At 50.2% G+C, this 24,013-nt stretch overlaps 1 protein-coding gene across 15 annotated transcripts in view; it reads right to left on the minus strand.

Annotated features, from left to right (window-relative positions):
• LOC122379073 overlaps positions 1-24,013 on the minus strand; it is a 184,527-nt gene that overhangs the window by 16,704 nt on the left and 143,810 nt on the right. For 8 of the 15 annotated variants that reach the window (XM_043360994.1, XM_043360984.1, XM_043360989.1 and 5 more), the window contains exons 11-14: positions 15,126-15,277; positions 8,440-8,582; positions 4,777-4,938; positions 3,199-3,297 (exon numbers count right to left, since the gene is read on the minus strand). In XM_043360994.1, the coding sequence (XP_043216929.1) occupies positions 3,199-3,297; positions 4,777-4,938; positions 8,440-8,582; positions 15,126-15,277 (556 nt within the window). The remainder of the gene's footprint in view (positions 1-3,198; positions 3,298-4,776; positions 4,939-8,439; positions 8,583-15,125; positions 15,278-24,013) is intronic. The other 7 variants (XM_043360995.1, XM_043360990.1, XM_043360993.1 and 4 more) reach the window with 1 other exon arrangement.

A 24,013-nucleotide genomic window follows, 5' to 3' on the forward strand; every position in this document is an offset into this window, starting at 1 on the left:
GTCAAGTTATAGTTCATTCGATGCGTCTTGACGAGAGGAACACGATGCCGGTGAAAGTAAGCTCGTACAAGGCTTGGGTCAAAAGTTATTGCAGAAAAACTGTTTCCGAAAAAATCGGCTATTTTTGCAGTTTTGGCCCCCTGCAGGCAAAACCGTTGACGTTAGGTCAAATCTGAGAGAATTACTCAGAAAGGGCGTTAATAGGGCTATCGAATGCGCTTTTCTGCGGCGCTGTAGCTCTATTGGTTCCCGAGTTATGCGTTGGCTTCTTGGAAATTTTCGACATTCGACCTGGAAATCGGCGAAATTTTGCCTTCAATGACCTCTGGTGACCTGACCTTTGACCTGACCAAAAAAGTGACCGAAGTGATTTCGTCATTATTTTTGACGCTCTTTCGAACGCCGCCTTCCGCGTATCGCTACGTGGCCCAGGAGCCGAGTTACAAGGGGGGGTGTTCAAACACCCCCCCCCCAGCAGGGCGTGGAAATCCAGAACCCCCAGCCGGGCGCGGGTTAAATGAGCGTTGCCGCTGCTCAAAGATAGTTTGGCAGCTGCAATAATAGGGTAGTTCGACGTAAAAAAAATATTTGACTTCGATTGCACAAGTCACTAGGTGAAAGGTTGCTTATTGGGGCTTTAGGGCGCGTCGACTACTGCGGTCATTCTGCGCTCATTTCTTGTTCCTTATCATGCATAGAGCGTATTGAGCATTGCAGAACACATATCCTGATGTGGGCGTCAGTGCAAATACCTGAGCGGTGTTTTACGCAACCCTCCCAGCCCCGGTGTAGGTTAAACCGCACCTAGTGTGCATGAAAATGTCTTAGTCGTCAAAACTCTTCAACAGCTGATGTGAAGTTTGTGTAACAGAAGCTATATCTAATTTCAGGTCGATCGCGTGATTATTTCTTGAGCTATTGCGAAAAGTCGGTAGAGGGCGTTTAACGTCCCTCCCCCTCAGTCCATTGTGGGTTAAATATCTACTCTATCCAGGTAATCTCTTCATATGAACAGAAATCCAATTACATGATAAGCGGTTGTCCAGTAAACAGATGTGTTTCATTGCCAATCACCATTTATCAGCCATCGCCACAATCAAATGGCGTCAGGGAGCATCGAGGTTGAGTCATCCCATGCGTGATATATCAGGAATCCAATGAAGTGAGCACTAGGGCGCGTCACCTCACGGTGCACTGCATATCAATGTACACATAATCTCTCTTCCAGACGATTTCTGAAACTGCTAAGACGGCTAAAACTGCTAACATGGATAAACAGACGACAAACAGGATAACAATTAGATCAGATCAACAAGATCAAATCGGATAAACAGGAGAGGTCGATGAGAGCTGAGGCCGGCAGAGGAGTTCAGAGTCGATAAGAGGTTATTAGTCTCCGACAGAGAACGCATATATCTGTTGTGTCACCGACAAACAAATATCCTGTATTAGTCATAAATATGTAACCATTGGCGATCCAATGGCGCACGAACGGTTCTTAACTCCGGAGACCAATATACATGAACATTGAACATAGATATCCGTGGTGCACATTAACAAGGTACAGGGAAAATTGGTCACTGAGACAAGATCCCATTGCTGGTAGTCCGAACTCTAGTTAGGTTATAACTGATATTAACATATAACTACTCGTTAGTCTCACACCAGGCAGTACACTAAACATTTAACAACTCATGCGCAACTTTCTCAGGGGGTGAATTACTTAAGCAGTTTCTACGTAGTCGCCGGAGTCACTGTGCACTGAACACTATTGTTGAGCCTCATCTGCTATATTATATAATTATAATATGCTCAAAGGTTTCAGACCAAAGCAATTGACATACATATACTTGTAAGTTATGGTGGGAGTATGGGTCTACTTCATTATCAGGAATGCCATAATTTAGAATGCTATAATGATAGAATGATATCGTAGCTGAAGCATACCTTGTAAGCCGACCTGAACGATGACGTCTTCAGTTATCGTGTTCATATGTCTGCAGTCTACTGCATATTTTATTATTATAAGCCATCGATACTGTAGCAGATGATCACGTTGGCAAGACAAAATGTAAGGCAAGGACTAAGGTTCAATACGAGCGTATTTTCTAGGATTGATAGCGAGAGGCAGAGAGAGAGAGAGAGAGAGAGAGAGAGAGAGAGAGAGAGAGAGAGAGAGAGAGAGAGAGAGAGAGAGAGAGAGAGAGAGAGAGAGAGAGAGAGAGAGAGAGAGAGAGAGAGAGAGAGAGAGAGAGAGAGAGAGAGAGAGAGAGAGAGAGAGAGAGAGAGAGAGAGAGAGAGAGAGAGAGAGAGAGAGAGAGAGAGAGAGAGAGAGAGAGAGAGAGAGAGAGAGAGAGAGAGAGAGAGAGAGAGAGAGAGAGAGAGAGAGAGAGAGAGAGAGAGAGAGAGAGAGAGAGAGAGAGAGAGAGAGAGAGAGAGAGAGAGAAGGGAGGGAAGATGAAGGCGAGCGAGCGAGAGGTAGAGGCAGGAGTAGAGGTAAAGAAAAAGACAGAGATGGAGGGAAAGAGACCCGAGGGGATGTATGTATATATTCAATACAAAAGGCATATTTCTGCATGATTCGTGTATTATGCCAAAATATCTCCAAGTGGAGCCAAACATCGAGTATATTTTTATATAAATTTTCTTGAGTTTTAAAAGTTATAATTTTGGACTAATATTTCAAAGTTTCGAGCTGTAATTTCGCATCAGTTTATTAAAACCTCGTTGGGCAGCGATAAAACATCACACGTGAGTCTAAAGGTGCAGCTAGGCGTCTAGGTGTGACTAGGCAAGCTATTCCTTGCATAACTGCTACAAAATGTGTGTCTACAAAGTGGCTTGATTCGTCCGGATTTTGGCGTGCGATCATGTAAAATAAAAACAAGTTCTTCACCAATCGGATGATAGAAAAGACGTGTAATCCAATACGTAAATGGATGACCGGTGAAACTTTATGGCGTTTCAGAATTGCATCCGCTTTCCTTCCCTTTGCAGACACACAAGGGCAGCACGTTATACGGCAGTGGTAGTCCTAACTCCGGTGAGAACAGCAAAGCAGCGTGAGAAGGCCGGGCGGTGAGAGCGTGGGGGTACTACCCTGGCTACTGGGACGACAGAGCGCCGCGGGGGGGGGGTCAGCGGTGCTAGCGGCAGCACAGGAGGGGTGGCCGCGGGCAGCAGCCGCCGGCCCAGTACCTCTGATGACCGGGGTAGGCGGTGGAAGGGACGACTCTTTGCGCTTGGCCGCTGCCTGCTTCAGCAGATCATAGACAGGGTCAGTGGCCTCGGCTCCAGCTAAAGGGACAGAACAGACGGACGTTGACAGCCTCGATAGAGGGAATACAGTTAGCAGCTTGGCATAAAAAGGATCGTTGTTCCTGAGTGTCGATTAATTTTTAGTTATATTAAGCTGTTATTCAATGCTGTAAATAATATGATAATGACTCAAAATCATTCAGCTTGATTATTGTCAGTTTTTACTGCCTCTCTTGTGTTTGCATTTTCATCCGTAACACACCTGCTGCATTGTTTTCGCTGCGGAACAAAATATTTTAATTGTCTTTGGTCTAGATTCACACAGTTCACGCCCCCCAACACTCGACTGAGCCCGTTCTCGGCGTACAAATCACGGCTGCGGACCGCTCGGGCTGACCGGGCCTGCGTCACAGGGTCACCGCTGCTGCAGCCGTGTAACAGGTGTGCCCGGGGGTCCGTCGGCCGGCGGCGGCGCGTGCATCGATCCCCACGGCGGACCGCGCGGCTATCGACGTGAGGCCAGTGCCAGCGCCGGTGACAGCGGCGCGGGCTGCCAGCCCGACGGCGCCTAACCCGCTCGGGACGGCGGCCTAGCCCAGTCGGGACGGCGGCCTAACCCGGTCAGGGCGGCCTAACCCACTGGGGACGGCCTAACCTACCTAATCCGGCTCGGGTAGCCAGAGCGGCCTAACCGGCTGACAGTGGCCGAACAGGTCTGAAGAGGCCTGCGGCCTAACTAGCCCGGAGCGGCCTATGCAGCCTAACTTGCCCGGAGCGGTGTACACTTACAGCCTAACCCGTCAGGAGTGGCCTGGTTTGCCTAACGAGCCTAACTGACTGGGCTATCAGGGGAACGAAGAGCCAGCAGCCCAGCAGCAATGTCGACGGCTGAATGGGAGCCCAGAAAAGTCGTCATTTAAGGGAATAGGGAGACAGAAGTAGTGGTACCAGTGACGTTGGGGACTAGTATCGATGGTTAACGATTGACCCGGTAGACAACTGTCATCACGTGGTTCATATTCTGAGGTCCAAACTTCATAACTGATCCCGCAGCGTTTTTTTTTTTTAACTTTCCACCTTGCCAAATTCAGATTGAGTTACTTTTGCAATTGCCCACTTAAGAGACATGCTAATGGATTCAACGAAGTCTGTTTGTGACTGAAGCAATGCAATAATGTTCGGATTCGCTAAGGGGTTTCGGAAGATTGGAAACGGTCATGTTCAATAAGTGGTTAGTACATTTTTTGTTATAACACATAATTGTGTCATCTGTGATGCCGCAAAACTCAAAGTCTTTCTTCCAAACGTTTGGCATTTCTAAATAAGATGAGAATACCTTATACACGAAGGGAATGATATCTGACTCACAGTCTCACAAACGCAGAAACCAAGCACGAGTACACACACACGCACACGCGCACACACGCACACAGGCACGCACACATACACACCCCACGACTATGTTCATTGTTCAGCTCCCTGTTTAGCGGGCTACGTTCCGCCTCCTCGCGCACTTACTGGGGTCTTCTGCGCCCTCGATGAAGCGCGTCTCGAGCTCGGAGGTGGACTTTTGCCGTCGCAGCAGCCGCGACTTGGGCTGGCAGCGCGGCACGTTGGTCTGACAGTCGCCGTGCACGTTCATCTTGCAGAGGCGGCATTTCAGGCCCTGACGAGTGTGACCTGCGCGCAGAGACGGAAACGTGTTATTTCCCTACGGTCTATGGCACCACACCAATCATGGCATCAGGTTATTAATATGTTCCCTGCCGCCGTTCCATGCCCATGGTAAGTACGAGTATGTTTACCCGCCGTCCCCGATGCACATGGTAAGTGTACCGTAACCATAATAAGCATGTTTACCCGTCGCTGCTGCCGTCGCGTCGTCGGCGAATTTCCCGGTTAGTGCTGGGGATTTCCCCACGGTACCGCTCGCGCCCGGTCCGACTCAGTACCGACTCTTGAGCCACCGCTGAGTTATAGGCTAGCTGAGCCGTGAGTCGGGGCTGTCCCCGGGCCGTGAGCCTGCTGTCCCCGGGCCAGCAGAGCCCGACCCCCCAGGGGCGTCTGATGGATACGACTCGCGCTGGAGTTGACAGCAAGAGACGGCGGGGGACGGTCGGAGCCCGCCGCCGCGCCGGCGTCCTGGGGCTGGCCCGCAGTGCGTCCCAACTGGGCGTACTGTGCGTCCCAGCTGGCCATGGTGCTTTCCAGACATCACAAAAGCGTTCCATCCGCGTTCCACTGTGCATCTTAGCTTCTCGTTGCATGTTGCAGGGTGCTAAAGAGTCACATCCCAACTCCCAGCTCTATCTCGCTGCGCATTTCAGATGACCCAATGTGCGTCCTAACTGGCCCACTGTGCGTCCCAACCGAGTAAGAATGCCGGACATGACCTTTGAATGCCGTCTGGGGCGTCTAAACTTACGTCCTTCGCCACTCAGTGTAGGCGTAGCAAAATGGTGGCGGATTTACCACTGGCATTGACGTATCTCACAAATGATCACCGAAAGCCAACAAAATGGCTGCTCTAGTGTTTCAATTAAACTATCGTCTCGATTCGCTATAACTCCCCGCGTTGCAATGGCCAACTACCCATACCAATGTAATGTGCTTTGATTTCCAGGTCCCTCATAAAGCGTTCGAGTAGAGAGAATATGGAATAATAACAGAGAGAACCTGTATAAAATGATACAATAAAATGAGTTCTTGATAAAAGAAGTATTACGCTCGTCCTTATCTGTTTTCTTTTTGGAATATTGTAGACCATTTTTTTTATTTTTTTATTTATCAGAATCACCAACAGGGACAAGCCCCACTGACAGGTGAAGTCAACATAAAAACAGTTAAACAGTATAAGACACATTGTAAACATCATACCTGTCGCATCACAGCCCGCAGTTCCCAACTATTTTATAAAATGAAAATTAAGATAAAGGTGTGCTAAAATACATGATGCATAAAAAGAATCATCAAAAGATGCATATAAAAGTGCAAATGAAGCACGAGGGGGTAATAATAAACATCAGCAGAATGATGAGAAAATTAAGAATACACATAAAAAATAAACACAATAAAAGTAAAGTAAAACAAAACAAAAGTGAGATCGGTGAGCAAAAAACTACACGGTTAAAACGTATGCGGTGACACGAGTTTTAAAAGCACGTAAACTGTCATTAAATATGTCCGCCTCTGGATTGGTGGACAAAAAAGCGTTGATTGCCTTCGGGATCCTGCAATACATGCCCGACTGCACTGCCATCACACGAGCGCGGGGCACAGCAAAAAGAGTGTTGGTGCGGGTCGATCGAGGTGGCACATGGAGAGGAAATGCATTCACAAGGATGGCGGAGCTGATTCTCCCATGAAAGATGTTCTTCAGGAAAAGGACATCGTGCTGGATCCTGCGTTGTGCCAGAGAAGGGATTTGAAAATGGAGTAATAGGCTGCTGTAGGAGAGAGACGGAGAGGAACCAGAGGATGTGTTCGCCAGCAGCCAGATGAGGAATTTGTGCTGAACTCGATCGACCCGCACCACGTGGGACTTTGCCGCCCCCGCCCAGACCGTACTGCAATATTCTAAAATGGAGCGCACGTTTGAGAAGTATGCGGCTAACACTGCGCTGCGGTTGAATTTAGCCTTGCCGAAGCCGACTTGAAAAGAACGAATGAGGAGGCCGAGCGCACGATTGGCCTTGCGAACAATGTCTGATATATGCGGCGCGAACGTTAATTTGGTGTCGAGGGTCACCCCTAAGTCCCTGATCTCGCTCACATGTTCTAGTTCCGCATCGGCTATAAAATATTTGGTCTGGACGGGGGCACGCTTGAGGGTCATCGTGAATGTGAGCGGAGTGTGAGCACTCCACCATATGTGAGCAGCAACATTTTTTCATCATACGCATTACGTATGCAACGTACGGCATATTATTTCGGTTTGACGCTCAGAATCAATGGCGCACTCCAAAAGCTAGTTTGGGTGTAGTGCAGGTTGCTGCCGTCAAGCTGCACGGACGCGTCGAACAATAAGTAGATCTTATGACACAAAACGTCGTTCCCAAAATACAAGCGTAAATTTTAGGTGCTTCCGGTTTACTCTTGTAAGTACATTTCCTTTGAACCTACGATGTTCATATTAATATGTATGCAGCTATGATAAAATGAGTTATGTATCTATACCTACCTACTTAACATCATTCGTATTGTCCTCACTCTTGACTTTATTAGTAAATGGCTCCACCATTTATTTAGTTTGTTACATGTTCAATCCCTTCTCCTTCGCTCTCATCTCCTGTCAATTTTCTCTTCTCTCGCGACCCCTCTCTCCCGCTCGCACTCCGCCACTCTACTTGTCGACATCATTACTCGGAGGCGGCACCCTATCCTCTCTCCCACGTGAGTTCAGCTGATGCGAGCTAACACCATTCGCTCGCCCCCAGGGGACGGAGAGGGAGGCTCCGGTGGCGACCTCGAACAGACAGACAGACAGACAGACAGATAGATAGACAGACAGAAGGATCACCGACAGACAGACAGACAGACAGACAGACAGACAGACAGACAGACAGGCAGACAGGCAGGCAGACAGGCAGGCAGACAGACAGGCAGGCAGACAGGCAGGCAGGCAGACAGGCAGGTAGACAGACAGACAGACAGACAGACAGACAGACAGACAGACAGACAGACAGACAGACAGACAGACAGACAGACAGACAGGCAGGCAGACAGACAGACAGACAGATAGATAGACAGACAGACAGACAGACAGACAGACAGACAGACAGACATACAGACAGACAGACAGACAGACAGACAGACAGACAGACGGACACACAGACAGACAGACAGACAGACACAGACAGACATTAGCCCGAGACGCTAGCAATATACATAGCCCCAGCACAGGCACCCGCGTCTCAGGGCCACCACGTGACCGCCTCAGGGCAGACACGTGACCGGCTCACAAGGCCACGTGACCTGCTGAGTGCAGAGCTGCCTGATTTAGACACGGAAGCCCAGAGCATGCTTGATGTTGCAACAAGGGTGATATTCAGTTAGACTGAATGCCATTTCGAGCGATGCAATGACCTTTGTGAAGTTCACATCACAGCTTATTTGAAAGTGCCATGGCCGCTGCCTCAGCCCGGTGACAGCGAGCTGACAGCGGCGGTGGCGGGCTCTTACCGCGCAGTATCTGGTTGCACGCGTCACAAGCGGTAATCTTCTTGTAGGTGTACTCCTGGAACCAGTGAGCGCCGACAGGAAGACTGGAGGCCGCGGGGCCGTCCGGCGGCCGACTGCCCTCCCTGCCCTCACGACCATTCCGCCTGGCAAACAGAGGTCACGGTCAGGTCAGGGTCAGGTCAGGGTCAGGTCAGGGTCAGGTCAGGGTCAGGTCAGGGTCAGGTCAGGGTCAGGTCAGGGTCAGGTCAGAGAAAGGTCAGGATAGAGTCAGGGTCAGGTCAAGTCAGACCAGGATCAGGTCAGGGTCAGGGTCAGGTCAGGGTCAGGTCAGGGTCAGGTCAGGGTCAGGTCAGGGTCAGGTCAGGGTCTGGCAGGGTCAGGTCAGGGTCAGCCGTGATAATTTTGTTTCTATAAACAGCGTAATGCTACTTCACACTTACTTTGCTTACTTTTTTACTGCATCAATCACATAGATGTCTACTTCTACAGGTTGTTTAAGGGTTGTTTTACAGCCACAAAAGATTAGAGGTTGTGAAGGGAGACACTTGCTACTGATCATTGAGAAATTGTGTGCATCAGATCGTAATCTACACTCCTCTCGAACCAAATAATATTTCTCTCGACCGGGCTAAAAACTACGTAATATACGTTTAATGGTGCTAATAAAACCAGCATTCATGAACACATAAATCTAGCGAAGGAACTGAGCGGCAGAGTTGAATGTGACCCGGTTACATATTCATGATAGCTTACTCGGACCAGACTGAATTCATAATATGATAAAGTCATTGGTCACCATTCGCTCCCAGAGGTGTTGAAAATTGACTGAGCTGAAATATGGCCCCACATATGGTATGTCCAGCCAAAACCGCTGACGTGTTTGAAATATAGAAACGATATATCAAGAGCCTACGAGAATTATTCCTTTATCTTGAAAGATGACCTTTCCTTTCACAAAGTAAATCATGCTCACATCAATGTAAGCTGTAGCTGTTAGAGGGACAACAGCGACAACCCATCGCAACATATACCGCAGTGGAGGAGAGAGAGAGAGAGAGAGAGAGAGAGAGAGAGAGAGAGAGAGAGAGAGAGAGAGAGAGAGAGAGAGAGAGAGAGAGAGATGAGAGAGAGAGAGAGAGTGAGAGAGAGAGAGAGAGAGAGAGAGAGAGAGAGAGAGAGAGAGAGAGAGAGAGAGAGAGAGAGAGAGAGAGAGAGAGAGAGAGAGAGAGAGAGAGAGAGAGAGAGAGAGAGAGAGAGGAGTTACGCCCCCCCCCCCCACAACCCTAGTTTTTTTTTAACGTGTCCCGTTACTGTTATGCACAACTGGTGTGTTAAACTTTTAATTCTCAGCAAACGATATACCCTCCCGTTCGACCGTCCACCCTCGGCCCTATAACCATCAGATCGGTGACGGACATCGCGGACAGGGCTATCGCGTCCTGGCATGACGGATGATAACGACCGCGACCACCGGCACCGGGACATATAGCTGCTGGCGACGGCACAGAGCGGCGTCACGGCCCGCCGGCTACACGTCCGGCGCGGCCGGGTCGCAGGTCACGCTAGAGATGTCAGTCAGATGCCAAATTTTGGGTATACCGATACTAAACCGCTACCAACTTGGTAGGTATTTGGTATTCCTATCTTAATGTTGCTGGTATTTTGTGGGCATTAGGAAGCCTCAATAATGTATAAGAGGCTGTCAATTTGGGAAAACGCTGACATTTCTTTCAAAATACCAAGCTGGTTCGGTTTAACCTATTTTCCCGTTTTGGTTGGTTTGGATTTGGTAATTGGTATCCCGATTTTCTGTAATTGACAACACTTCGTCACGCCGAGCCACCTGCCGGTGCCGGGACGGGCCCGGGTCAGTGCGCCTGCACCGCGCTGCCCCCGGCGGGCTGATCCGCGGGGAGGGGAGGGAGGGAGGGGGAGGGGGCTCATTCAGCGCGCCGGAAGCACACGGCATGGATGAGGATATGATGCGCTTCCGGCGCCACCGACGATGGCCGCCTCCAATGACCAGCGGTGCCCGCCCTGGTAACCGAGATGATACCGAGCTAATCGCTGCTGCTTGCGCCTCACGCAACACAGATTGGCATTCCTTCACCAACGTGAGATCCAGCCTTCAGGGAGCCCGTTGGCGTTGACTAAAGTAGTACCTAATTGTGGAGCTGTAGAAAGCGCAATATCTGCTAGAATTGCTGCCGTGGATGCTTCACTGGACAAATGAAGCCACTCGCTACACACCACGCTAAGCCTCACGGTAACGGTCTACATCCGCTCACCGTGCTCCCCATTCAGTATGAGAGCGTCAACTGCGTGCGTCATCCCAGAAAATCTATCAACTTAGGGGGACTCTGGTTAACCGCCTACGGTTGGCAAAAGAGCTCTGTGAATGTCAGAGAATTTAGCCTTTCCGGTGCCCGCCCGCTGGAGACTCGTAAGCCGAGACCTTTCACGGCTCTATCCCGGGAATGCACGGCTCACATAGCCTCAATTCTCTAATGCAGTAGCACCATTAGTGCGCTAGCTATACAGTAACTTCATCGCAACGTCAATAAGGCTACGTTCCGTAAGGCGATTTCCATTTTAACGCCTCAGTAAAATGCCTGAATGCAGGCAACTAAAGATGGCGAAGAGTGCCATTAGCATTGATTGAGGAAGTCTGCCTTTTGGCGTGGAGCTAAATATAAGAAAAACAAAGCAATTGCTTGATTGCCTCTTTTTTACAGAAAACGTAAAAGGGCACAGGTTCGTTCGCAAATCGTTCTGAGTTCGAGCTGAAGTGGCTTCGATCATTCGGCCCTTGACCTCATCCGGTAGTTATTTATGTAATTTGTCCAGATGCACGCCAGGGATGACAACCACTCACGGATGTTCTCACCAGTGTCTTGGCGACTGTATAAGTAGGGCACAGCGGGCACATGCCATGTGGATCATGGGAAGTGCAGTGGACAAGCGTGTGGAGGGCTAGACGTGTGCGGTGTTCTCACATTGTGAGTGGCTGTAGATAGGCGCGGCACTGTGGATGATTGTGAACGCGAAAGGTGCTGATTGTAGGTGGCTGAGAACTAGAGTAGTGTTGATTGTGGACCCTCGTGAGCACGTTCTGTGCTGGTTGCGGAGCGCTGTTCGTGTATGCGAGCCGTTATCTCCACTGTACGGAGGCGCCGCCCCTCCTCCCAGGTGACTGATGACGCTGTGCAGTGGACCATCAGCACGACGCGCGAGGCGGTAATGGTCTCTGCCAGCGGCCGACGAGCGTCAACACACGCCCGGCCGTGCAGGACGGGCCCGGCAAGCGGCGTCAACACGGCCGAGGAGCGCGCCGCCGCCGGGAAACTCCGCAGGCCGGCGCGCCGAGCGGCTACTTTCCGTCATCAAAGACGGGAAAACAGCGTCAAAAGAGGTGTTTGCTCGAGTGTTTGTGTTCTTCAGACTTGTGACAGCTCAAGAAAAAAGTGAGCTCGCTCAGCTCAACTCCGTTTTATCCGCTCCCGCTCAGCTCCCGCTCAGTTTAACACGGCTCAGCTCAGCTCACGCTCCGCTCAAACCGGCTGTGCTCCGCTCACGCTCAGCTCAGCTCAGCTCAGTTTCCGCTCAGCTCAGCTCAGCTCAGTTTCCGCTCAGCTCAGCTCAGCTCAGTTTCCGCTCAGCTCAGCTCAGCTCAGCTTCCGCTCAGCTCAGCTCAGCCCAGTTTCCGCTCAGCTCAGCTCAGCTCAGTTTCCGCTCAGCTCAGTTTCCGCTCAGCTCAGCTCAGTTTCCGCTCAGCTCAGCTCAGTTTCCGCTCAGCTCAGCTCAGCTCAGTTCCCGTTCAGCTCAGCTCAGTTTCCGCTCAATTCAGCTTAGCTCAGTTTCCGCTCAGTTAAATTCACGCTTAGATCGCTCAGTCGTTCTTTTTAAATCGGACATGCTTAACCCTCGCCCGTATAGGGGGGGGGGTCGAACGGACCCCCCTCTGTTTTTCGCGAATAACTCGCGTAAAAAGCGGCCGATCGCGACGAAACTTTCAGTACCCTCGCGATAATCAATTTTACACCTATCCTGAAAATTTCATGACCCTGACCCTAATGACCTTTGACCTGTGACCTACTTTTCGAGACCATGTTTGGCCGGAATCGCGATTCGGCGTATGTCGGCTCGCATTAGCCGCGCGTTAGCAGTCTTTTTGTGGTTTCAAGTGTTCAAACATGGCATATGATGTTGCTCCCATGCATTAGGGTGGGTGTCAAGGTCACCGGAAGGTCAGGTCAGGTCATTGACCTTTGATGACCTCGGTTCACTTTTTCGAGTTTTACATGTTTCTAGGCTAGTTTTTGGAGCTGAATTCGAATTTAGCAACCATTTGAACATTTACGAAGCAGTTTTGGTGCCTTCGTAACATGTTACGAAGCTGTCAGAGGCTACTACGAATACCCGGCAAAATCCTTACTGGTTGACCTGACCTGACCCGACCTGGCCTCAATGCATAAAGACATCATCAGTGATCATAACTAACATGATATTCGTGATCAGCACCCCGAAAAACCCCATAGCAGCCACGTTTTACGACGTTCTAACAGGTCCCGATTTTCCCGACTTTTGGGTCATTGACCTGACCTGGAAGGTCAACCGATAACCTAGGACCTTAAAATTGGGTATCATCGGCTTCCTCTCGTCGCGGGCAGCACGCTCGTTTTTTCCGCGAAGCTCTAGCTCGATCAGGGACGAAACGGCAAGGGGGGGGTCCAACGGACCCCCGCCCCCTTATACGTTCGCGGCTGGAAAAACACCAATACGGGCGAGGGTTAAAAAACAGACCAACTCTTGGCGCATAAGTAAGTCTCCTCTAACAAGGAGCAAGGCAACTTACACAATGGGCAAAAGAGATAAGCTCATTAAGACCTTGAGACTTTGCGAGTCGTGCGTCTACTTGGACTCAGACTATAGTTACATGAAATGGACTGTTCTTGGCAGTGTTATCACATGTTATCAGAGTGTGCACCCGCGATGTTAACATAACATATAAGTTCAAAATATACGAACGAAAAAAGTCTGGACGAAAAAGTTTACAGACGAAAAAATGTACAGACGAAAAAATGCCAGACGAAGAAAAGTCGGACGAAAATCTGCTAGACGAAAAAAAAAACGCCATGGAATCATCTCAACTAGGCGGTGTTTCACGGCCGAGAGCAGCACGCCCACGCCGCCATCCGCTCTTGGCACCATGCCAGGAGCTGACGTTACATTTTGGGGTAGTGTTGGAACTTGGAGATAAGAGTTTGTTTATATCTCCATGGAAACCCCATTTGACACGTGTGATAGCAGCGTGCTGTTATCAGTGAAACCTTGAGTGAAACCAAACACCACCCTGATCTCAACCAAGGCAATGTCAACACAATTAGAATTCATAGTCGGCGTGTGAATAAAGGAGCTTTTCCCATATTATGGACATCAGAAGGTGAGAGTTCCAGTTAGCGCCTCTGCCCCACCCCACTTTCAATAGGATATGGTTGCTTAGCCCACATTCAACCAACGAAGAGGAACATTTGCTAATTCCTAATTGTAAATATTTTATGCAGAGGTAAGAACCCTTATCGATAAAATCAATTTAAATAACTGCTTAAATAACAAAGTGAAGAATGCTGAATTGTACATTGCGGAGCAGAGTGTCAAGGCGAAGCATCAAAGCCTGACAGTAGGTATTCATCTTGCAGTCAGACTTGAAACTTGAGACTGGCTGTATTAGCCTGTAACTTGGCCAAGACCCTGGTCTTCCAATTTCCATGCAACATGGATGAAATAAATTAAGCTTGATTAGTGATTAATATTGATTTCTTTAGAGTTTTGATATTTTTAAGTGCGATCACGAAGGCAGTGTAATTGCTCACTCCATAGCTAGCTCATAGCTGAAGCATCAAATCCTGAGTTAATTTCCAAGCATGAACTGAAAAGAATTAGAACTGGATCAGCTCAGCTCAGCTAAATCAGCTCAGCTCAATCAGCTCAGCTCAGCTCAGCTCAGCTCAGCTCAGCTCAATCAGCTCAGCTCAGCTCAGCTCAATCAGCTCAGCTCAGCTCAGCTCAGCTCAGCTCAGCTCGCTCAGCTCAATCAGCTCAGCTCAGCTCGCTCAGCTCAGCTCAGCTCAGCTCAAGCTCATTCAGCTCAGCTCAGCTCAAGCTCATTCAGCTCAGCTCAGACAGCAGCTCAGCTCAATGCATTACAGAGCCGGCTCAGCTCACAGCTCAACAATTTGGCAAAATGTTGAGCCGGCTCATGAGCTGAGCTGATTTTTGAGCCGGCTCAACTGAGCTGATCACAAGTCTGGTGTTCTTATTCATGTTTTATTTGGTCTGGCGGCGGAGCGTCGACCAAATGGCGGAGAGGAGGGAGCCTTTACAACCAGTCAGTGTGTAGCCATCCACGCTCGAGAGAGACCAACGACCCCTTTGAAAGACGAAAAGAATGATACAGAGGTGGCAAACAGACGTGGTAGTTCGTTTTATGTGGACACATTTGTGAAGTTATCTCTAAATTCCGCGAAATCCCAATACCTAAAAAGCAGCAAACTGAACATTCTATAGTAGCTGGTACAAAGTGCATAAAAGTGAACGTGAAGTGAACGTGTTTTCCGGAGGGAACTGCCGTGTCTGCCAAAAAAAAATCACAAATAACATGCTAGAATACTCAACCAAATAATTACCTGTCTTGTCCACTGTCCTTATTGAAGCCTGACGACTTCAGCGATTTGAAAGCCTTCAACCACTTGGTCTTCATGCCTGCCCGCTCGCTGCTGCTGGTCCGTCGCTCCCGACCTCCGTCCGCAGTCTCGACCTTGCTTGCAAACAGGTCACGCTGTGGCAGACAAAGAAAAGGGACGATTAACCGTCAGATCTACAGACAAATCACGCTCTGCGCGCGACGCGTTCAATGGTGCTCAGGAACAGTGAAACACCCCTGGTGAAACCCGTCTCCGCCTAAGTTCCCACCTCTTGACGTCCGCTCTGCCTCCGTAAGTACAAGCCCCTCGGCGAACCTGTCACCTCACCCACACGGCCACATCCCGCACGCGTCGTCCACCGCTCCCGACTGTTGCCTGTCAGCCTCTGACCAGTTCCTGCCCAGTCCCTGCCCTGATTGGCTTCGTCTCTGTCCAGTCCCTGCCCAATCGCTGCCACGCCGCCCACGCCCCACGTGCCGTCCGATGCACCCATACTGCCAGTCGCACACGGGCAGCAAACGGGGTACATGGGACCAAACGTATTAACCGTTCCAATGTGAGCTCGGTAACGGGTGAATCTGCAATATCAGACTAGATATCGGCCGTGAGGCACAGCACTTTACTAGGTGACGAGCTTAGCCTGTATGGATGCGTTCGGAATGCCTTGTCAGGTAAAGCAGTAAAGTGATCCCTGAATAAAAATAAAATAAAAGCTGGTATTCTAGCGTTTATGTAACGTCTTCCAGCCTAAGCCATCCATTAGCGTCCGTCTCTGGTCATGCTATCAGTACCCGTCCCCGGCCTTGCCCGTCCCCGCTCCCCCAATAGATTGGTACATCAGCGACCGGCTAATCGCCCCAGCTGGACTATTCCCCGACCCGCAGGCAAATGGCTCGAGCTGGAGTCTCCGTCTGAGCCTGGCGCCCGCTCCAGAACGAAATTAGCGCGCCGTTTTCCGGATTGTAGCCCCGCAGGGCGGGATACGCGAAAGGCATTTGAGTGGTTCCGTCGTCAGCCCCAGTGGCAGACGAAGATGGGAACTGACGGGCAAAGCAGCAAAAACACGCCAGCGCGGAAATGTGGAAACCGAGTCCAAGGATATTAAGCATTGTAAGAAATGCGGTTTAAAAGCGATGTAAAATGAAATCATTCGCGAACAATACCTAAGCTTGTATATTATTGTACATACATAGGCATTGTGCGATTAAAATTTCAGAAAGTATTAGGGAAATTAAGCCAACTGGACGTTATCTACCACGATCTTTATCTTCATATGCCGTTCAATAAAGCTGAATTCAGCCCAGGAATGGGGCTAAAAGAAATAAGGAGCACTTTTCTGGGATAGAGTCGCCCCGCCTGCGTTCGGAGTCAATCTGCCTGGGGTTGAGCAGGTCACCGGTCAATGGCAGGCGGTCAACAGTAAGCAGTAGTTATTCTTTGGTCATGTCCGGTGTTGGGGATGAGAACCACCCGGTTCCAATGCAAACACAATTTTCAGTGGTGATGCATATCTAATACGGTTCTATGCAGCCCTTAGAAGCTGTTTCATGCACAAGTCAGCCTGTCTCATCTCTCGGCTCCATCCACCCGAACTCGCGACTCCGTCTGTTCCATCCCTCGTCTCCATATGTCCCACCCACCACAACCCCGTCCTAACCCTCTTCCTGTCCCTCTCAGTCCCACCCGAAGGCCGCCACGGGCCGCGGGGCGCATCCATCGCGCCCGGGGCGGCGGCGGTGACGGCGGCCGGCGCTCGGCACGCCTGCACACCGACCCGGCGCCGGCGGCGGGTGACACGACCAAGACACTCCGCGAATGATTGCATTTCCATTGGAGATGGAGCGGCCCCGGCGCGCCGGCGACGGGGTAGGCGGTGTGGGGGTCGACTGAGACGCAGGGATTCGGGCCGACTTCGACGGGTCAGCGGCCGTCACAGGCGAAATCTGGGCTTGTTGAAATATGGTGTGGTGGATGCAAATGCTTGCAGTATACAACAATACTGCTTATGTAGATACTAGATATGCATCTTGGCTCGTTAGCGCCCAAAATTGGACACGAGACTCCACTAACGAGGCCTCCGACGTTTGACTGAATTGGCTAACTAAACTCGTCCATCGTCTGTGCTGGTAAAGCTACTGTCTATTCAAGTCCCTAGTCCTTTGGAATAGCACGATCTTCCGAGAGACCGGGGCGCTGATAGCCTCCACCGGCAGCTAATCTATTGCTAAATCATCTTGCAATAACGATAGAATGCACAGATGAAAACCAGCTACTGCAGCGTAACGACCACGCCACTGTAAAAAGCTTAGCAAAACAATACGATGCAATACCTTGCAATGACATCGAAATAAAAAAATATCAACTTCATCTTCTTCTTCATCTTCTTCTTTCCATGAATCATGGAAAACTTTGAATATATTGCATTATTTCATACAAATCGTATCGGAAATGCTCGCAACATTCCATCCGAGACTGCAGATTGCGTTCCGAGTCCGTCCAACCTTTAACTGCGTGCTGGGGAGGCGATGGGCCATGGACGGGAGTACGGCTCCGGCCGGGGTGCGATTGGTGTGGCCACCGGCTCCGGAGCGCTCGTAACGGCTGGTCATACGGACCGCAACGGCCGAACGTCTCCGGGTGGCGGTAATAAGGAGCCGTATCGGCCGGGCCGCGGCGGCCACAGCGGCCACAGCGGCCCGCCGGGGGCGGAGAGCCCGGAACAATGACAGACCACCGCGGCGGCCTGCACACACATTAACTGGAGCCACTCGCTCCGGAGGATGTTTTTCTTTAGAAGTTGGGCCACGGCCGTCGCGGCAGGCGAATATAAACTGGTCGGGCAGTTGCCGACTCTAAATGCGCAGTTGTGCGCCGTTTCCGGGACAAATTGTGTTTGTGCTCGACCAGGGAAAACTTGGCAGAACAAGCTGCTGAAGGGTGATGAGAAGTGAGCCAATAAAAAGCAAAGAGAGCGAGTGAGAGAGAGAGAGAGAGAGAGAGAGAGAGAGAGAGAGAGGGAGAGAGAGAGAGAGAGAGAGAGAGAGAGAGAGAGAGAGAGAGAGAGAGAGAGAGAGAGAGAGAGAGAGAGAGAGAGAGAGAGAGAGAGAGAGAGAGAGAGAGAGAGAGAGAGAGAGAGAGAGAGAGAAGTGGGATGATGTTTTGCACGCTTTTGCTTCTCATTGATGAACGACATTCCCGATAAAATAAATATGTTTTACTGACTATGCAGTATGCACTAACACAGTTTACACAGAAATGCCCTTGTAATTAAAAGCAATTATGAGGCAACCAAACGCCAACGAGCGCGCGAGTGCATATGACAAATTATACGAGCAGCAATCAACTAAGTGACAGACCCAGTCTCATGCAGGCTCTGAGCAGCGGCTCGCCTGGCCGCACGTCAGCGTAAAGGTAACGTGCAACTTTTAAACGAGCCGACAGTACCCTCTAGGGATTCTTAGGCGGCATGTGAGTGGCGAGCTGAGCTCTAAAGCCGCTCAGGGACCGGTGCTCGGGCCTCTCCGTGAAGGTGATGCAAGAAAGTCTTTGAAAGTCTTACTTCACGGAGAGGCCCGGTGCTCGGGCCTCTCCGTGAAGGTGATGCAAGAAAGTCTTTGAAACCCGGAATTCAAAAGTGGTTGTTTCACTGTAGCGACGATGATTGAGTATAAAGAGAAATACTAAGACGTTCGTAAATGATCATATTGTTTTCTATATGATACACGCTGTCATTGGAGGCTTCCAATATCCACTGAATAGGCAAATAAGTGCGCCAAAATATCACATCGTATTCGGCTAAGAAAAGGCTGAGGGATGATAGCAATTTGAAAAGCCCACGGAACATACTCGCATAGTGATTGTCGCGCTCATAAGCAGTGGCAAAAATCCTGCTACCATCGAAAGAGCAACGAACGAAAATCATGTGCCTGACTCATCTTCTGCCAATGAAATGTTTCAAATTACAATGTATTAATCATAACTTTTTGCAGGTCCACTACACTCCGATTGCACCGAACGCCTCATCGTCTCGCGCTCCTGATAATTTGCGCACGCTCGAAGGCCCCTGGTGCTCACAGGGCAATATTTTTACAGCCCCAATGCATCCGGTGAGAGACAGTCAATGTTTATGGTGGCAATAAATCTCCTGGACGCTGACTAGCACTCGACAAAGCCTTTTGAGGCCTGCTTTGGTAAATACCGCCATCATACGGCATTCACTCGTGGGGTACCCCCTGGCGTGCCGCGGCTACTCAAAGTGGCGCAAGTAACTATATAGCTGTCGCCTTACGGATCGGTAGGTCTATTATCACGGGACAGGAGTGGTGTCCGCTCGGACGGTTGCTGTAGTTTGCCAGATGGACAAGTTGTTCTAGGAACTCGCCTATTCGTCATTCGTTGGGGCGACCTACTGGAATCCAGTCGATGGTGGGTATTGACGCTTTCAAAGGTCAATCATCACGTAGAAAGTGCCCAATGTACATATGTCCCTCTTGGGCTCGAACTGAGTAACTGCATCGCAACGAAAAATTTCATTGCAGGGTGCCGGTGGACAACGCAGTTTACTCAGGTGTGACATTCAGGCTGAGCACTTGCGATGCAAGCGATAAACTTTACCTCGAAACAGACTATTTCCTGAAATGATGTTGCAGCTTTCAGTTATCCAGCTTTGCCATCGATACCATTTGAGTGATCAAATTTTCGAAGCGGCGCACCGATGGCTCTAAAGACAGGGAGCCATCTTTCGAGTACCGATTGGACAATTCTATATCACCCTCAGCCCTGTCCAGGCCCTGGCAGGCGGCTCGCGGGTCAGGCCGCGGTCAGAGTGCGACAGGCCTGTCTGTGACAAACGGCACTCATCAGCGGCGCCGGCAGACACGGCTCGGGGCCACACGCTCCACAGCTGGCCGGCGGCTGGTCGGACAACGCCAGACGGCCCTCGGGACGGCGCCATAACGCTGTCATAACCTCGCCCCAGGCACTGCCGCCGGCCGTGACCGGTCGACTGGGGGTGGCTGGTCTACCACCAGACCTTCGCGCTGACACTTCCCGGCGGGAATTGCAATGGCTGTCGGCCATCATGAAGCCAGATCTTTAGTGCACACTCGCCACCGGCTGATAGCAATAACACTTTGCTTGCTATCAGACATAGTCTGTGGATGGACAGACATGAGCCGGAGCATATCTGTCAGGTTTCACCGACAGACGGATGCATGCAATACAGGTTAAACCCAAGTTTACACGCAAACTTACACGCACCGAATAAAATGCTTTAATTTTGCGAAAAAAAGTTTTACCCTGGGCTTAAAATATAAAGAAAGAGGCGCTATGCGGCACGACATTATCGATCTGCAACCATTCAACCAATGAGATAACATCCAAGCTCTGTCTCAATACAATCTGCAGCAAACTACTTGATGCAATGCGCGAAAATTGTGGAAACATCACTATCTGAAACCAAGCCACATCAGTGCCGCCGGGTCCCCTACACCAGGCCACATCAGCGCCGCTGCGTCCTCCTAAACCATGTCACATCAGCTCTCTCAAACCAGGCCACAGCCTTGCCGGCTACTTCCTCCCAAACCATGCCACACCATTGGCGTCCTCCCAAATCGGGCCACATCAGTGCCGCTGCGTACTCCGAAACCAGACCACTTAAGCCCTCCGAAAACAGAACACATCAGTGGCTACTGCGTCTCCCCAAATCAGGTCACATCAGTCTTCCCGAACCCGGTCCTATCAGTGCCGCTGCGTCCTCCCAAACCAGGCCACATCAGCCCTCCCAAACCAGACCACATCCGTGCCACTGCGTCCTCCCAAACTAGATCACATCATTGGCAACTGCGTCATCCCAAACCAGGCCACATCAGTCCTCCAAAACCAGGCCACATCAGCGCCGGCGGCGGCCGACAATCATCATCAGCTGTGTAATGGTCGGCCGACTGCGCCGCTGCAGCTACTGGAGCCGCCGGACGCGGCTGTTTGGGCTCTAATGGTGCGTGACGCGTCAGCGCCGGCTGCTGGTGACAGGTCACGGCCCCGGCTGACAGCTGACACCGCCGGCCGTCACGACCAGTCAACCCGCGCCCACACCGACCTCCCGCGGCCCCGGAGAGCGCACATCACTTCAGCACGGCCGCAGCTGAGACCAGCAAACTACGGCGCGGCGGAGAGAAGCGGATCGGCGGCGAACTGCAGGACTCGGAAAACTAAGTTAGCCAGTAGTTAGTCATTTGGCTAGAGTGGCCCGAGAGTTGGAATGGCGACTAGTTGCGGCAGCGGTATGCAAAATTTGCGGTAGTGTCAGGACTTGGCAGACCGCTAATTACGAATCCTTTTTAAGACCGCAGGGCGTTGGCGTGGCATTGCATAATTGGGACACAATTTATAGGCAGTTTTCCGTATTTTCCGTAACAATTGGCATGCAATTGGAAATGAGCGCGTGAATTAGACATCAATGTAGCTTATAGACAGGTCTATGCATCTCTCAGGCCTCGAATGAATGGAATTATAAGAAAGAGGCGTTTCTTTGTTTTTAAATGTCAACCATAGATCCCAAGCGTGTGATCAATTATTTTGTTTTGGAATAAACGGCGACCATCACTTAACGTTACACTCATGACAGTCGTCAAATTACAAGGCGAATTTCACCCAAATCGCCAGAGGATTATTGGGCTTACAGCTCATTCTTGGACTCACGGTCAATTTCTGCATGCGCTTCTAATCCGAAATCCTCTGGCACGCCGCGAGAAGCTCCGCGCAGAGTCAAGAAAGGAAGCCTACACACGTCGACTGTGCCGCCTTACACGAGTGTAACGCGGCACAGCCTACCCCGCAGACTTCACAGCACTGAAGCCGGGGACAGCGCGGCGGCACGGCGCGGCGGACCGACTGAATTGTAACCTTCTTTGCGGTTGGGCCACAGTAAACTGAAGCCAGTAGCCACTATACGGCACTGGGATCGCGGGTAGAAGAAGCTGTATCAGTCCATTTAGTAGATTGATCTATTTGAAGCTGGGTGTTACACTATTTGTAACTTGCCCTTGTGATCTAGCCAAAACGAGGCAACCAAGTTCGAATGAAGAGTGGAAAACCAAAGGTGTCTGAATGCTACTTAGTGAATGACTGCGGTCAATGCATGCGGTAAAGCTAATTTATCTTTTTCATTATCTAAAAGTTTATAGGTTACATACAACTGGCCATCAGAAATTAATTCATCATAGTGTCATAACATTGGCAATGAAATATTCCAGAGCAGGAAATTTACGAAGCTTTTGTCCGGTTGAATGCATGTCTACATTTTATATTTGTTACACTTGCATCTTATTGCTTATATCACCTAATAACCTCCACCACGACATGGCACCAATGTCAGCATGTGCTTATTGTGCATAAATAGAGCTCCAACGCCCGGTTACACATGTTGCCGCGGCCGGGGCGGGACGGCCGACCGGAAGTGTGTCGGCCCGAGCTCCTCCTCCGCGCCGCGCCGTCTGACGGCAGTCTGTTCGCAGAGCTGTCAGCCACCACCTCGGCCGCCGTCTGACGGCAGCCTGTTCGCGGAGCTGTCAGCCACCACCTCGGCCGCCACACAGAGACGATCAATGGCCAGTGTCAGATTGGCCACCGGGGAACGGCGGCAAATCTGACGCCGCGCCGCCGCCGCCGACGGCAGGGAGAGGAGCGGGGGAGAGAGTGGCGGCACGAGAGGCAGGGAGAGGGGTAGAGAGAGTATAGAAGAGACCAGCATATGGTGAGAAGGATGAAGGCAGAGATACGGTCAACATTGACTCTGGACCAGCAATGCATCGTTGTGTTCTTTGCCACTATTCATTATTCATTTATCATACGTTGGCAGCTCAGTTTTCCTAAGCTTCTAGCAAAACTTGCAACATTTGTGTGAAAATTATTCAGCTCAACTGACGGCTGAAAACATCCAATTGAACCCAAACAAGCAGTAATCAAAAGTAACAAGAAAGTCAATATTTTGCAAAAAGGAGCAAAGTGTAACGCTTGTTTAAAGACGCTTGACGCTTGACTAACGCTTGACTTGATTGGTCTCACACTTGGACGACTAGTCTGTCAGGCAAAAAAGGGGGCGTTGGCCAGGAATCAAACAGCCGATAATATGGCAGGTAAATTGCTTACGGTCTTTTTTTTCTTCTCAAAGAACTTTGGTAGAGTGCACTTTTGATTACGATAAGCACAACGTCTGTACGGCTGCACTTTCTAATGTCGTCGCACTCCCGCGCATTATCATACGATTACAAGGCGATTTAGCTGCAACTGCATGCATGTTATTCCGATTTTAATTGGAATTCTCTTCAGCTGACACTGAGCCCCAGTGAGCTGAGGATTTATGACCGCTGAACGGACGTGATTCCCGCCTCTGGTAGTGAACAGTGCCAGTGACATCGTGGAGCAATGGGTTTTACTTGGCTGAATAATTTCAATGCTGATGAATTGCTTTTGAAAGCTAGCGATTGAGCGAATGAAAAGCAGCCAGAGAAAGGTCCTACTGTCTGTTGAACCGCTTATGAATGCATGTATGCGTGCTCCATCGGGAGTAGCTAAAAACTTGGCGACAGATTGATTCATTAGTGGCGACTTATGTGTATGGTGAATATATTTATTTTCTAAATCAACGAGCAAAGGTGTGACAAAATAGCATGCTTAACTTTAGCACAATTCATCAGATAACAGTTAATATTACTTGCTGCGTGACAGCGTGAGCCCGCTGCCCTTCACACTTCAATAATATTTCGAGCCAAGCGTTTGACGTATTGCAGGAAGACGGCTCTCTACGGCACTACATCACACATGCTATGGTTCAGCTAGTAAACGTTGTTTTATAGTGGCCATATCGTTGA

The sequence above is a fragment of the Amphibalanus amphitrite genome, unplaced genomic scaffold, assembly GCF_019059575.1.
Source record: "Amphibalanus amphitrite isolate SeventyFive unplaced genomic scaffold, NRLGWU_Aamphi_draft 000070F_arrow, whole genome shotgun sequence".
NCBI lineage: Eukaryota > Metazoa > Arthropoda > Thecostraca > Balanomorpha > Balanidae > Amphibalanus > Amphibalanus amphitrite.